Raw genomic sequence first — 15,482 nt, 5'->3', positions numbered from 1 at the left:
GCCAGGTCTCTTTAGGACAAGGACATTTCACACCTCCATGGCACGGCTGCCAGTCGGTTGCAGTTTCCTTTCTGCCACGATGGGGGTGGGACAGAAACAGGGGAGTAAAATCCGGTAGCAGTTATGACTGACCCACTGAGCTTCTTTGCAGCGTCTGTTCCCAAACCCAGGGCGTCTTTGCGGGGTTTGATGGCATCCCTTGGAGCTGAGTGGCGTTCATCACCTGCTGCCATGTGACTTGGGGCCTGTCCATCTCTTTGATGGTCAGTTTCCTATCTGACAAATGAGGGACATGAACTTGACTTGATTCAGTCGGTCTAAAAGTTAGTGTGGCAGGGATAGAGGGTGGTGGGATCAGAGGAGGACACAGTGAATTCTGAGTGGAGAGGAGAGGGCAGCGCAGCTCTTCAGGGCCTTGAGATGGGTCTTGTGGGATGGGTAGGATGTCCAGGGGTAGAATGTGGGGCAGGCCATGCCAGGCAGGACGAACAGCATGATCCAGACTAGAGAACGTGCAGGGTGTGGCTGGGGTTGCGGTTAGTCCTGGCACCAGGCTGGTGAGGGAAGGTGGGAGCTATGGAGGGATCCAGAGCTGGGGAGGAATCCGTTCTTATCATTGCCTCTTGATTCATACGATTCTTTCTGAGACGCATCACTGTCATTTCAGTGTGATCTCCGGTAGTCAAGACTCTTTGTATATTTTTATCACATATTTATTGAGGTGGAATTTATTGAGATGTCATTCACAGACTATACCATCCAACCATTTAAAGTGTACAAGTCAGTGTTCTTTTGTGTGTTTGGTTGGTTTTTGTTTTGTGTAGTTTCTTCATTTTTTGGCCGCGCCGCGTGGCCTGTGGGATCTCAGTTCCCTGACCAGGGATCGAACCCACGCCCCCTGCATTAGAAGGGCGGAATCTTAACCGCTGGACCACCAGGGAAGTCCCCAAGTCAGTGATTTTTAGTATATTCACTATATTGTGAGATCGTCACCACTATCTAGAACGTTTCCATCACCCCAGAAAGCTATGCCGTCCACATGAGCACTCAATCCCCATCTCTGTCTCCCCCCAGCCCTGGCAACCACTAATCTACTTTCCGTCTCTGGATTTGCCTCTTTTGGACATTTCAAAAATGTCCGGAAATGTCCAAAATGGAAATGGAATCATACAATAGGCGATCCTGACTGCCTTCTCACCCAGCGTGTTTTCTAGTTCATCCAGCTTCTCATATTTTAACTGACGGTTTTCCTGCCTTTGACAGTTAGACATATAAACCCTTAAGAAAATGAGGTTGGCTTCCTGTCTAAGAGACTTTATATAAAATCAATAAGAAAACTATAAAGTTAATAGTACCTCCTTGATGTCCCTGTCTCTGCCTTACAAGTTCTGATTTCTTAGTAAGTTAGGGTTTTTTCTTTTTTAAGTATACAGGGAAAGCAGATAGGGTCCTGGTGGCTGGCCTGTGAAACAGGGTTTTCAGGCTGAATTCATTCGCGGCAGTCTGGAGCTACCAAGGGTGACCAGAGCACAGTCATTCCCCATTGCTGGCCCAGGGGCTGCTCAGAAGTATGTTCAGTGGCCTTCAAGAGCACAGGAAGTGGCCTTGCTGTGCCCAGGCAGTGGGGAGTGTGCCCAGGAGGCCAGGCCTCAGGATGGAGAGCCCTGGTGGAGGGTGTCGCCTCCCTCCACCAATGACAAGGCCCCATTGCTTGTCAGCCGGTCTCTGGGGCCTCCCTAGGGAGCACCTGGGGCCTCGGGCGTCTCCCTCAAGCTGTGCCCAGAGATCCTCAGGGGACCAGCAGACAATCGATGATAACCCGAGCCACCTCCGTGGTCCCTCGTGGAATAAGCCTAGAAGGCTCGCTGCTGATTAGCCCGATTGCCGTGTTGGGAAGAGCCTTTGCTGTGTCTCTTGAGGACTGGCCTGCATCAGTGCCTGTGCTGGTCTCCGAAGAGCTGGACCCCCAAGCTTACCCTCTTCTGCACTTGCAGGCAATGGTCCCGGAAGACAGGACTTTTTTTGCAAACCTGTCTGGGAATCCCCCAAGCTATAAGGGAATCAGGTTGCTCCTCTGATAGAAGAGCTGTCCCTGGGACTTCCCTGGTGGCCCAGTGGTGAAGACTCCATGCTTCCACTGCAGGGGGCACGGGTTTGATTCCTGGTCAGGGAACTAAGATCCCACAAGCCGCTCGGCACAGCCAAAAAAAAAAAAGAGCTGTCCAGAGGAAAAGAACTCACGTTCTAAGGAAGCCCTTTGACGTCCTGGGTGATGTCAACCCATGGGAACTTCTGCGCCTTGAAAGCCTGTGTTCATAGGAATCCCCGGATGTCAGGGTGGGAAGGGCCCTTAGAAATATTATTGGGTTTGTTTGTTTGTTTGTTTGTTTTGGTGCACGCTGCACGGCATGTGGGATCTTAGTTCCCCGACCAGGGATCGAACCTGCGCCCCCTGCATTGGCAGCATGGAGTCTTAACCACTGGACCGCCACGGAAGTCCTTATTGGGTTTTTGAGGGCTAGATGGGGAAACAAGGGCCCAGGGAGGAGCAAGCAGCTTGCCCAAAGTCCCCTTGGAAAGTGAGGGGCGTGTGGACCCTTCAGCCGGCCCTTCCCAGAGAGGCCGAAAGTCAGGGGACTTGCCCAGTGAATGTCAGGGCCTGAGTTGTTTGGGGAGGGAGGGGCTGGAGGGAGTGTGTGAGCCTGAGATTAGAGTCTGCAGCCGCCAGCACCTATGGAGTCCACAGGCAGGGAAGGAAAAAGGGGAGGGCAGTGGGCAGCCATAGAAATAGCATGTAAAAGGGAGCAGCTGCTATGCAGTTACCAGCCCAGTGCTGCCATGTGGACCCAGTGGGACCCAGTCTTCCAATTTTTTTCCCAAAAGGAAGCCCCAGACCCAAACTTCAGTGTGAAATCTCCTGATCTAAAACCATTGGCAACTAATTCAAAAGAGTTTTAGAACACAGTGAAGGCCAAACAAAATGGGGGAGGGTGCCCCTGCCAGGGTGGGCCCAGAGTTCCTGGTGAACTCCTACACATTCGTCAAGACCCCATGCACAGAGACCACATCTGCAGTAACGTCTTCCGTGATCCTTCTCGGAGCCTGTACCTCTTTAATTATATTACCTTGTAAATTTGTGTGTATCTTTCCTCCACCACCAACTGTCCTATTTGTCTCATTAGCTCAGTGACCAGCAGGCAGAAAGTTGATGCCCAGTAATGTTAAGTAAATACTAGACATCCGGGCTTCCCTGGTGGCGCAGTGGTTGAGAGTCCACCTGCCTATGCAGGGGACACGGGTTCGTGCCCCGGTCCGGGAAGATCCCACATGCCACGGAGCGGCTGGGCCCGTGAGCCATGGCCGCTGAGCCTGCGCGTCCGGAGCCTGTGCTCCGCAACGGGAGAGGCCACAGCAGTGAGAGGCCCGCGTACTGCAAAAAAAAAAAAAAAAAACTAGACATCTGAGGATGCTCTGTGATTAACCTGGGCAGAGGAAGAGAAGGGAACTAGCATTAGTGAGTGCCTGCTGTATACTAGGCATTTGCACTAGGAAGCTTGGGTAGGGGGTACCATCTGAATGTGTGGCCATCAGGTGGTCCGAGGAGCAGCCCCCAAGGCTCTGCAGAGGGAGTCAAACACTGAAGATGTACCCTGAGGACACAGCCCCCCGAAGGTGTGGCATCAGCAGATGCCTTAGAGTGCCTTCTCGGGAAGTTAAATCCTCCACCATTTCCTCCCCAAGTTCGTGGGTGGAAAGAGGCCCCACTCTGATGCCCAGCCGGTCTGAGGGGGCGGCGTGTGTCAGGTTTCAGTTTCCTGCTGCCACGAGGTGCCTCCCCTGCTGCCTGCTGCTCAGCTGCTGACCTGCCGGGTGGCTCTTCTGTCACCTGATCTGCCCTGGTGGGAGGTGTCTCCTTTCAAGTGTCCTCTCCCAGAACAGCACGTCCCTGACTCTCCCAGGATGGGAGGCCTCTCAGCTCTGTCTTCTGGAGTCCCTCAGCATCCTGGCCCATCTAGGTGGGAGTCCCTTTCTCCTTGTGCTTCTGTGGGATTTTTTTTTTGGGTGGGGGCGGGGGGCAGTTCTGTATTTCAGTCCCTCCTTCCCCTGTTCCAGAGCTTTCCCACTGTTGTCCTAAGCTTTTGTCCACTCCTTCTAGACGATCACGAGACATTGGCAGCTCAAGGGTGTCAGGAATAGTACACTGCCTGGAGAGTGTGGGCCACCTGCAGATTTGGCCAGCTGACTTGGAAAGCTTGCAAAAACTTCCTTGCTATCAAAAAAGAAAAAAACGTTGGCAAGGATGTGGAGAATGTCAAACCCCTCCTACACCGCTAGCAAGAATGTAAAACGGGGCGGCCACTGTGGAAAACTGGCAGTTCCTCCAAAGTTAAACATAGAGTCACCATATGACCCAGCAGTTCCACTCCTAGGTGTGTACCCCAGAGAACTGAAAACAGGTGTTCACACAAACCTTCATACACAGATGTTCATGGTAGCATTGTTCCCAATAGCCAAAAGGTGGAAACAACCCAAATGTCCATCAGTGGATAAAAGGATAAATAAAATGTCTCTTCACACAGTGGAATATTATTCAGCCGTGAAGAGGAACGAAGCACTGACACAGGCTACAGTGTGGATGGACCTTGGAAACATGGTGCTGAGTGAAAGAAGCCGGCCACAAAGGCCACGTATCATATGAGTCCATTTATACGAAGCGTCCAGAGCAGGCAGATCCATAGAGATGGAAAGCAGATGGTGGTTGCCAGGGGCGTGCGGGGGCGGGGTGGACGGGGAGTGACTGCTAATGGGTGTGGAGTTTCCTCTGGAAAATGTTTTGGAACTAGGTAGAGGTGGTAGTTGCACAGCACTGTGAATGTCCTAAACACCACCCACTGCATTGTGCATTTGAAAATGGAAATTTTATGTCAAGCGAATTTTATCATGGTTTTTTTTTAAAAAGCTCCTTGCTGTGGAAGAGGGCAGGAGGATGGGATTTGGGTGTGGAGCAGGGTGATTTAACAGGCTAGGATCCATCTGTGTGACCTGTGTGGAAAAGAAAGAAATGCCCTGCGTGTGAACATTGGCTGCGATGTTACCCACCCCCCCCCCCGCCCCAACCAGGGCTTCCACCAAACTCCAGTGAAAAGATGCTCACAGCCACTGGGGAGGAGCAGGCTTGACCAGAAGGCCAGTAACAAATGGGAAACTGTATATGACTTAATATCAAATGAAAAGGAATAGAGAATTGCGCATTGGCTCTGATTCCAACAACTTTGGCCAAATTAGCAATGCACTTGGCTAGAAAATGAGTCAAGAACACGGGAAAGGGAAAGCAGGCAGATTGAAGAGGGTGGCAGCATTGGGTAGTACACGGTTTCTTCTCCTCGGACACCTTTTCATGTTATTTATCATAAAACCCTGGGTCAGGTGGGGAGGCGCCAGGACTGCGGGTCTGGCTATCGAGAAGTCAAACAATGCGCAGGTGGCCGCTGGCTTTGGCCTCCCGAGGGATGCTGACTGCACAGAACATGAGCAGAGGCCACCCTCGAGTTCTTAAAATAGCGTCCTCAGCAAGCTGCTCAGGGCCTGGGAGGGTGGGAAATTCGGGCTCCGGCAGGATGCGGAGTGGGTGCTGGTGGCGGCGGCCAGGAATTCATTAGCAGCATCTCTGCCCTCCTCCAGATGGAGCTGGGTGGAGACGGGTGTGTCTCCGAGGCAGAGAAGGTGGCCATGGATCTCAAGGACCCCAACCGCCCCCGGTTCACACTGCAGGAACTGCGGGACGTGCTGCACGAGAGGAACGAGCTCAAGTCCAAAGTGTTTTTGTTGCAGGAAGAACTGGCATACTATAAGAGGTGAGTGCCCCTGGGAGCTCCCAGGCTGGCTCCTTTCTGAGGTTGTGCAGAGTCTGGGGACAAATTCACACCTGGAAGACAAGGATTGCATCTGTATTCGTTGTGGGGACCATCTCTGGCCTGAAGCACATACATACCGACTCATAATTCCTTTCTGAAACTCGGGCTCAGGTGCACTCCTGTTAGAAAAGAATATTATGTATACTGTATTACCTTATTACCTTATACTGCCAGCGAGCTCTGGGGCAGCTCTCCCAAAGTCAAACACGTGAATATTTTTGCAGCAAAAGATACGAACATTCCTACTAAATGGGATAAATAAAGACTATAAACAGCCTCACGAGATTTCATTTCAGGTTTTGCCACCAAGTGAATGACCAAAAATAAAAGAAAACAAAACGAATTTTGGTTTTTAGAGCCTTTTGGATTTTGGAATTAGAGATAAGAGATGGTGGAGCGATAGAGCCTAATATTTGATCATTTAGTCCATCCGTGGCCAATGAACTCCTTGTACATATTAGAGCCACACTGTGTGATACACTAGCCACTAGCCACATGTGGCTATTTAAATTTAAATGAGTTAAACTTAAGTAAAATGCAAAATTCAGTTCCTCAGTTGCACTCGGCACATTTCAAGCGTTCCATTGACACGTGTGGCTAGTGGCCACTGTATTGAACAATGAAGATATAGAATATTTCCATCCTCGTGGAAAGTTCTGTGGACAGCACTGCACCTGGCTTAGAGCACCATCTAATACCATGCCACCTCACACTTGTTCCGCTTTGTACACACTACCCTGCTATCGGTTCCTCAAAACACACCACGCTCGGTTCTACCTCAAGACCTTTGCACATGCTGCTCTTGCAGCTGGGAAAACGTTCCCCTTGGTTCTTCCCGTGGTTGGCTCCTGGTCATTCAGGGTTCGGGTCAGATGTCACCTCCTGAGAGAGGCCTTCCTTCTCCATCAAGAACCCTCCAAAGGAGCGCTCTGTTCTAGTCACTGTCTATCACTTTACCCAGTTTTACTTTCTTCATGGCTCTTTTCATTGTCTCACATTATCCTGTTTATGAACATGCTTGTTTTATTGTCTGTTAACACATTCGACTGCAAAAACATGAGACCAGAAACCTTATTTGTCTTGTTCATGACTAAGTTCCCTGCACTTAGGATGCAGCTTAGCTCAGAGTAGACGCACAACAGCTACCTGTTGAATGGAAAGCTGGAAGGAAGGACAGATGCACCAGATGTGGTCCCTGCCCCAGTAGGGAAGATAAGACATCAGAGAAAATACAGTGCCACACATTTTTATTGAAAACCCACTGTGAGTCTGCCACATAAGAAAGGTTTATGACAGTGTGTGCACTGGCTGTTCAAAGAAGAGAGAAATCACTTCTGGCTTGGGAATGGGGCGGAAATCAGGAAGGCTTCATGGAGGAGGTGGCATTTGAACTGGGCCTTCCCTGAAGGATAGGGGGGTACGTTTCAGGTATAGAAGATGTTGTGGGTGGCATATTCTAGGCAGAATAAACCACAAAGGTGTGGAGACAAGGAAGCATTTGGCAAGAACAGAAAATAGGAAGCCATTCTTTTCGGCTAGAATCTCCAAAGTAAACTTAAAATAGATACGTGGGTACCTTCCTGAAATTTCTCACATGTGACCAACTGGGCCAAAGGGCCTGCAGGCACCTGTGTCCGTTGCCTCCAGGACTGATCCTTCCTCTTAACTGGCCATTCCAGAGGCCAGCCCCCGAGGCAGAGAGCCTATGGGGCAAAGGCCACCATTGCTGTCCTCCTGGGTCCCTTATTTTCACTCCCTGAAAAAGTACATGCCCTCCCAGACCATCAGAGAGAATATTCCAGCTCTCACGGAATTTTTGACTCTTATCTCACACCTCTCAACTCCTTCCAGTGAAGAAATAGAAGAGGAAAATCGAATACCCCAACCTCCACCCGTCACCCACCCGAGAATGTCCCCCCAGCCGGAGTCTGGGATCAAGCGACTGTAAGTGCTGCGCTCCCGGCGTCTGGGGCTGCTCGCTCGCGGCTGAGCTGGCGGCTCACACGGCCTCTCACTTCTCCTGGGCACCTGCTCCAGGGCTGGGCTTGTTACTAACCACCTCCCGCGGGGCTCGGCCTACGCCCGGGGCACGCTGGGCCTGGCCCTTGACTGCAGAGTCACCTCTGTACATTGAAGGCTGAGTTCCTCCTTGCGGGGGGTCCCTGGGCAGAGAGGTTTGGGGAAGGCCTAGGGGGTGGGAAAGGGCTGGGGCCTGGGCTTGCTTGAGTGTGTCAGTCGGGGCATGTCTTTGAGGACAGCAAATATTGCATGGTGGGAAAGGTTCACGCATCTTAAGGCCTTGAAACCCCAGCTCCGAGGTGTCTGAATGGCCGCGGGTCCACCCCATATATGCTTTTCTGTGATGACTTCACCTGTCCATCTGTCTCTCCATTAAGTATTCATTGGTGCATAATACAAGCAGCACTGGGCCCTGGTGGCTGTGGGGGACACACGAGAGAAAGCGCGGCCTAGTCCTAGCCCTCCACTAGACTTCAAGCTACTTCGGAGTCCTTGCATCAAAAGACTCCTTTGAGATTTGAATGAGAGTTTGCAGACCCTTTCAGCGGCGGTGGGGGTGGGGGGTGTGTGAGGGTGGAGTCATACAGTCTTGCAAACAGTTTTAGGTTCGTTGACCCCTGTAGCCCTTCAGATAAAGGGTTAAAGCTCTGGTCTAGTTAGCTAATATCTAGTAAGAACCTACTATGTGCTAATATCTACTAAGAACCTATCTGCCGGGTACCGTTCCTGCAGATAATGGCAGAGTCCTCACCATAGCCCTGTGAGGTGAGGGCACTGTCATCCCCATTTTACAGTTAAGGAAACTGAGGCACTGAAGTCAATCACCTGCCTAGGGTCATACAGCTAGTAAGAGGCAGAGCCAGGGTTCGAACCCAGGCAGCCTGGCCCAGAGCCCACGTTTCAAACTCTGCAGGAGGGCCTTCTGCTCCCAGTTGTCTTGGGGCCTCATTTTGTCCCCTGAGAGGGTCTTCCTGACTCTCAGCCTTGCACCTTCTTAGAGAAGAGGCTTCGGTTCTTCCCCCCAAACCCTGGTAGAAGCTTTGTGAAGGCGAGTGGCATGGGTTGGAAAGCCAACTGGGGTGTGTGGGGAGAGGAACTGGGGTGTTACTCGGATGCCTCAGCCCTTTTTTTTTTTTTTGTGGTACGCGGGCCTCTAACTGTTGTGGCCTCTCCCGTTGCGGAGCACAGGCTCCGGACGCGCAGGCTCAGCGGCCATGGCTCACGGGCCCAGCCGCTCTGCGGCATGTGGGGTCTTCCCAGACCAGGGCACGAACCCGTGTCCCCTGCATCAGCAGACGGACTCTCAACCACTGCGCCACCAGGGAAGCCCCGCCTCAACCTTTAAATTCCACTTTTGTTTGGAAATTCTTGGCTACTTCTTGTCCTGTGAATTGACGTAATCCACGGTTTTGGGGGATAGGAAGGGAACGCAAAATGTGTGTAACTGCTGGACCCTCTGCTCTTAGAAAGGGGCGACTTGCTCAGATACCGGGCCCTGGGAAAGGCTAGCCGCCCCCTGGAGTGTGTGGATTAACACGTGGCTCCTTTCCAAGCCTCTCCTGCCAGCTTCACGTTGCTTGTTTGCTTGGCCCTCGGTCAAGCAGATCCGCTGGATTTGGGAGGGGCTGTGGTCCCCAGTTCTGGTTAGGGATAAATATTTCCTGGGGGTGAAGCTTGGAATCAGATAGGCTTCCTCTGGGTCCCAACACCATGTTGGCCACGTATTAGTTTGTAATCTCCCACTGGCCCTTGAAACGCAACTCAAAGTAATTTAAAGAAAGAAAAACTGTTGGCCAAGCAACTAGAGATTTTCGGGTCATCCTGGCTTCAGGCTCAGCCGGACCCAGGTCTTGTTCTCAGGGCTCTGCCTGGTTCCGTCTGCCTCAACCTGTTTTCCTTTCCGTGGGCTGTATTCTTGGGCGTGCTGTCCCCTCAGGGTGGCAGTATGGCCGCCATCAGCTCAGGCTTCTGCTTTCTTGTCTGGAACTCCAGTGGGAGGAGAGAATCTCCCACAGAAGTCACAGAATTGAGTCTCCTTGGCTCTGACTGGGTCACATGATCACCCCACAGGGCAGTGCATCCATAGGTCTGGTCTGGGTCTCATTCTCACGCCTGAAACTTAGAGTAGCTTTAACTCTATCCAGTTCCCATGGACAGGGATTTGGGGAAGGACAGACCCCAAGCAAGATCAGTTTGCTGAGCAGACGGAAGTAACCGGCGTCCACTGTAGCCTCATCCTGGGGGAGAGGGAGCCCTTTGGTCTCAATTCTATGATGTACTCAGTATCCTTGGTTAGGGTTTCCCATCCAGTGCTTGCTAAGAAATGGGATTGACTTCGCTTAGACCCTGATCTGTCCACCAGCCCCACTTGCATGTAAGGATGAGCAGAAGTGACCTTAAATGCTTTGGGTTGAAACCTGGGGAAATTGACAATAAGTTCATGAGCCCACACAGTTCCTCCCTTAGCTAAGGGAGGGGTGAGACCAAGAGACCAGCATCTATCTTCTTCTTTCAGCAGTTCCTTCCCTTTAACAATCAGACATTTCTAGCATCTCTGCTCCAAGTGTGCTGCGTTTACAGCATCTCTGGCACTGTAATTCCAAGTCATATGTAATTCTAAGACTTCCTTCTGAAGCGGGGATGTTCTGACTTCCTAGTTTTCCACTCCAGCCCCCTTTCTCTGAAACAGGTACTTAAGAGTTGGTTTTTGCAAATCTCAAACTGGGTAAAATCCAGAGGAAAGTTGTCAGAATTAACCAACAGTGTTTTTCCCACTAGTTCTTCTACCCACACACGAGTAGGCTGTGGTGTCTGGTCCTCTTTTCCAGATTGTTCCAGAAAGGACCCTGGGGCCCTGTTCTCAAACCCTTCTCCCCTTCAGTTTGGCCTCTGGTTGCTCAGCAAGACCTGGGGTTCTGAGCCCAGCAGGAGAAGCAGATGGAATCTGGGAGTCAGAGACAGAGAGGGAGAGAGAATTCAGAATCTCTCGTCCACGGGGTGCAGGTGGCCAGTCCCATGGCCGCCCCGGCCTTGTAGGGGGTAAGTGGAAGATCCAGATGGCACAGAAGGCTTTTGACCAGCCCAGACAGGACACTGGTCACTTTGTCCACCTCGGCCACTGACCGGAAGCTGCATCAGTGTGGCCAGAAGCTCAGAGCCTGGGGCAGGGATGGATCTTCCCTGGGGACCGGGGCAAGGGAATGACAGTTCTTAAGACGGTTCCATGCCTGTCTCCCTCTCCATCCTTCACTCTCGGGCACCCGTCTGGGTCTGTCTGGTCCCTTTGTCCTTGCTTTTATGGAGTATTAGTCACACAGCCTCTTTAGTGCAGCTCACAGCTGTGCTCCAGCTCAGCTTCTCGCCCTCGACCACCTTTCCCCACCCTCCAGTAAGTAAGCAGTAGCTACCATGGAGGTTCGAAAGGGCTTCACCGGCTTGGAGCACTTGAACTAGGGTACCTTCCACCCTGTCAGAGATTCAGAGCTGGGATTAGCCCCATTTCTCAGATGAGGAAACTGGGGCCCAGGGAAGCCCACTGACTTCACTGTGATCACCTTGCTGGATGGATCGAAGTCGGGATTGGAACCCATGCCTTTTGATTGCCTCCTGGCCAAGACAAGACAGTGCTTGCCCCAGCTGTCTCGTTCGGCCTCCCCACCCCCCTTTTCCTCACCCCATTTCCCGAGTCACCAGCTGTGGGCTGGCTGCCCAGTTCCCTTATCTCTCAAATGCACCACCAGCCAGAGCCACCAGAGTCTACATTTCTGGGCTGAACTGGTCAAGGGAACCAGAAACTTCTGCCGCCTGTCAAAACAGTGTGCCCAGAAAACCTTCCAAGAATAGCTTGTGACTGAGCAGCTGCTGGCCAGTCTGGGTTGGCACTGGCTGGGCAGGTCACGAGGGAGCGCCTGAGTGGCTCCAGCCTCATCCCCAGTGGACACCAGGCACCAGAGCCCCCTTTGTGTGGTGCCCGGCTCTCAATCCCGGGCTGACAGGTATACACACAGCTGCTCGCTGCTGAGCAGGGGCGGGGGGCTGACCTGAGAGGCAGGCAGCTGGCAGGGGGCGCAGAGGCACAGCCAGGGAAGCTGCGATCAGAACAACTGGCCTCACATACTGGAAAGGTTGGCCTCGAGCAGGCAGCCACCCAAGTACCCGACGGTAGCAACAGCAGGGCATTCTCTCCCTGTCCCCCTACCCACCGCCCTGCTCACTGCAGCCCAGAAATAGCTTCTTTACAGCCGCCCATCACACTGCCTGAAATGCCACTGTTAGAACTTCATTTGGTTTGAGTCTTCCAGAAATAATTTGTCGCAGGGCGGGGTGGTGGCAGGGGCTCAGGGGAGTTTGAAACCAGCTACATCGTATCCAGGAGACAACTTTTGCCCAAAACAAGCCAGTCTTTTTTCACGGAAGTGGCTGTCCCTCTAGAGCAGGCAGCTCCTGCAGCAAGGCACCTGGAATAGAGAGGGAAGGGGGTCGTCCGTTCCATGATCCCAGCGAGACACACAGAGAAGGAACACCCCAGGTGTCCCAAGGCCCTGGTGCATCAGTTTGGCCCCTGATTGGGCCCCAAAGGAAGTCCAGCACTTTCCAGTGGGCAAACATCTGTCCAGGCAAAATACCCGCCCCACACATCTGGGGCCATCCCCCAAACAACGACTTTGTCTTTGGGGGCTCCGTGTTATGCTAGAGAGGGGTCCTGGTAGAGCTGGGTGCAGTACCTTGTGGCTTAGAGCCCCTGGAAAGCTAATGGTACCCGCTAGCCTGGCCCCTGGGGATTGGGCCCATTCATTTAGCAAATGGAACCCCTTCTCGTTGTCTCTGAGAAGCCATCCAGATAGTTTTGCCAAGGTGCCAACACCCAGCTAGTCTGTGAAGTTGCGTCAAAGGTGGTCCAGACGCAGAGAATTCTCAAACCTCATTTGAGATAATTATATCTTTTCTCAGCCAAGCTCTTAAAAAAAAAAAGAGAAATCAGAGCTGTTCAAAATCAGTTCTGGAGGCTTGGTTGGAGTTTCTTCTTCGTTTTCCTTGCCAGACTAGGAACCGACGAGCACTCACTGTCAGCTCTGACTTACCAGGCGGGTGACGATGCAGGCTGTCTCCTGCCCGGCCCATCCTGGCTGCCTCACCTTCTCTCCTGGGTCTCCCCTGGCTGCCTTCAGGGCACATAGCCTGCAGCTCATGGCAGCTGGGGGAGACGTGCTGGAAGACACCCAAGAGTAATCCCACAACAGGTTTTGACACTTCCTTCCCCACACCCGGGCCTGCGTTTTCAGCCCTTGAGGCCACCCTGTCTTCCCTACGTGGTTATCACACGCTGTATCCGTTTGCTAGGGCTGTTGTACCAAAAACTGAGTTGGCTTAAACAACAGAGATAGGGACTTCCCTGGCGGTCCAGTGGTTAGGACTCCACGCTTTCACTGCCGAGGGCCCGGGTTCAATCCCTGGTCAGGGAACTAAGATCCCACAAGCCAAGTGGCACGGCCAAAAAAATACAAAAAACAATAGAGATGTATAGCCTCACAGTTCCTAGAAGCTACAAGTCCAAGATCAAGGTGTTGGCAGTGTCAATCCCTTCTGAGGGCCATGAGGGAGAATCTGCTCCACGCCTCTCTCCAAGCTTCTAGTGGTTTGCTGACAATCTTTGGCCTTTGTTCACTTGTAGAAGCATCACCCCAATCTCTGCCTCCACCTTCACATGGCCTTCTTCCTGTGTGCATGTCCGTGTCCAAATTTCCCCCTTTTATAAGGACACCAGTTGTATTGGATTAGGGCCGCCCCACTCCGGTATGACCTCACCAAAACTAGTTACATCTACAAGGATTCTCTTTCTAAATAAGGTGACATTCAATAAATAAATAAATAAGGGACATTCTGAGCTCCTGGGAGTTAGGACTTTTCCAACTATGAATGGGGGGCACTGGGGGCCATAATTCCACATCAACCATAAGCAAACCCTTCGGCTGACCTGTCTGTGGAGTGTGTTTCTTTTTCATGCCGCCCCTGTTTTTATCTTCTCTGTGTCTATCTGTACTTTTCTAACCAGGATGTTTACAGCCATAATGCCCATGGTAGCAGCCGGACTGATAATAGATGACCCCACACTGCAGCCTGTCCGACGACTTGTGTCCCTCGTAGGCACTGCATTTTTCTGGTTTCCTTTTGAGCTGTGCCTTTGGAATGTCTGCTGCAGCTACTGCTGGGGCTGGCCTGTCTCCTCTGGCCCCTTCAGCTGCATGGCCGTCACCTGCGTGTTCCCATTTGAAGTGGGTGTGGAGTGCGATTTCAAACGTGCGGCTCATGACGCTGCATATGCACGAGTGAAGCCTCGGAATTCTCGGCTCTGTCACCAATAATTCTTTCTGTCTTTTCTGTTTCCATTCTAAAACCACCTTGTCCATGATCCAGTAAAGAAGGTCCTTTAAGTGACGGGTCAGTAATCAATGCCCACCATGACCCATCCCCGCGCTCCCCCAAGTGACACTAACGCTGTGTTTCTGATCTTCACACCCTGGCTTTCTAAACCGCTTTGTTTTGCCAAGCCGTAGTCAGCAAGCCATTTGATCTTGTTAAAACAGGAAAAGCAGAGGAGGAGACTTTTGTCTTGATTCTTTCTGTGTCCCCTTGGACAGGAAGTGGCAAGTGGCTTTCCTGCTTGAATCATGTAGACATGATATGTAACAGTGATGAGCGCTGCTGTCTTTCTGGCCAGCTAATTGCTTTGATTACCCTATGGAAAGAGCTCACGAATAACCCAGAATGAGAAGAATGCCTTCATTTGCCAGTACACGTATTGGTTGCAGAAAAAAAGAGACTTTAGCTGGTAGGGAGAATTTCTCTAGACAAACTTGGCTTGCCCCAGCTTTGCAATGAAAGACCACTTTATTCCTGCTAGGAAGTTACTGTAGGATCCAGTAACCACAGAATAGGAAAATCATTTTCACTCAGATGTGATTAAAACTGAACTCCATAGGCCACAGCACTAAAAAACAAAAACAAACCAAAAAACGAATAGGTAAACGGACAGAGGGAACTAAAAATAGTTGATCTGAAGCTTTGACTTCTTCAGGGGTTCCTTCCTATTCCTGCCCCTGGAAAACATAACAGAGCTACTATATTTCTTACCAAGTTCAGAAACCAAAATTCAGGAGTAGGGGAACTTGGTAAAAATAGAAAGAATCTTTAATTACAGGCGGAGAGTACAGAAGGACCGCTGGCAGCTTAGAGAGGGCTTTGGGGAAACACTCAAAATAGGCCAACTCAGGTCTACTGGCCAGGGTCCTAGTCTCCGTTTAGGTGGAGTTTAAGCTGACTTTGTTTTAAATGGGCCACATGATCAGCTTTTGGCCTGAGATTTCTACGTTCATCTTTTAGGCGTCAATCAGATGGTTCACTCAGATTGATCAATGACCAATAGTCACAGCTGTTTTGAAAAGACCTCTTGGTCTACTTTAGCTGTTGCTATGTAGATAGTTACTGTGATAACTTCTAAAGGCTTTCACCTTTAAACTAAATCAGTTTTAATCACCATTAAATCAGTTC

At 51.3% G+C, this 15,482-nt stretch overlaps 1 protein-coding gene and 1 long non-coding RNA gene across 6 annotated transcripts in view; one reads left to right on the top strand and one right to left on the bottom strand.

Annotated features, from left to right (window-relative positions):
* The window catches only part of RILPL1 (Rab interacting lysosomal protein like 1), a 44,203-nt gene that overhangs the window by 27,258 nt on the left and 1,463 nt on the right, over positions 1-15,482 (top strand). Inside the window, exons 5-8 of one of the 5 annotated variants that reach the window (XM_049697740.1) lie at positions 5,683-5,855; positions 7,767-7,859; positions 13,987-14,074; positions 14,349-14,372. In XM_049697740.1, the coding sequence (XP_049553697.1) occupies positions 5,683-5,855; positions 7,767-7,859; positions 13,987-14,074; positions 14,349-14,351 (357 nt within the window). In that variant the 3' untranslated portion in view covers positions 14,352-14,372. Of the gene's footprint in view, positions 1-5,682; positions 5,856-7,766; positions 7,860-13,986; positions 14,075-14,348; positions 14,373-15,482 lie in introns of those variants that run through there. The other 4 variants (XM_049697737.1, XM_049697739.1, XM_049697741.1 and 1 more) reach the window with 4 other exon arrangements.
* LOC125961215 (uncharacterized) lies at positions 7,769-15,168 on the bottom strand. The gene is made up of 2 exons (XR_007471605.1): positions 13,016-15,168; positions 7,769-12,391 (listed from the first exon to the last, which is right to left on the bottom strand). It is a non-coding gene; the product is annotated as an uncharacterized LOC125961215 (long non-coding RNA).

The sequence above is a fragment of the Orcinus orca genome, chromosome 15, assembly GCF_937001465.1.
Source record: "Orcinus orca chromosome 15, mOrcOrc1.1, whole genome shotgun sequence".
NCBI classification, from domain to species: domain Eukaryota; kingdom Metazoa; phylum Chordata; class Mammalia; order Artiodactyla; family Delphinidae; genus Orcinus; species Orcinus orca.
This window is presented reverse-complemented; position numbering and strand designations above follow the sequence as displayed.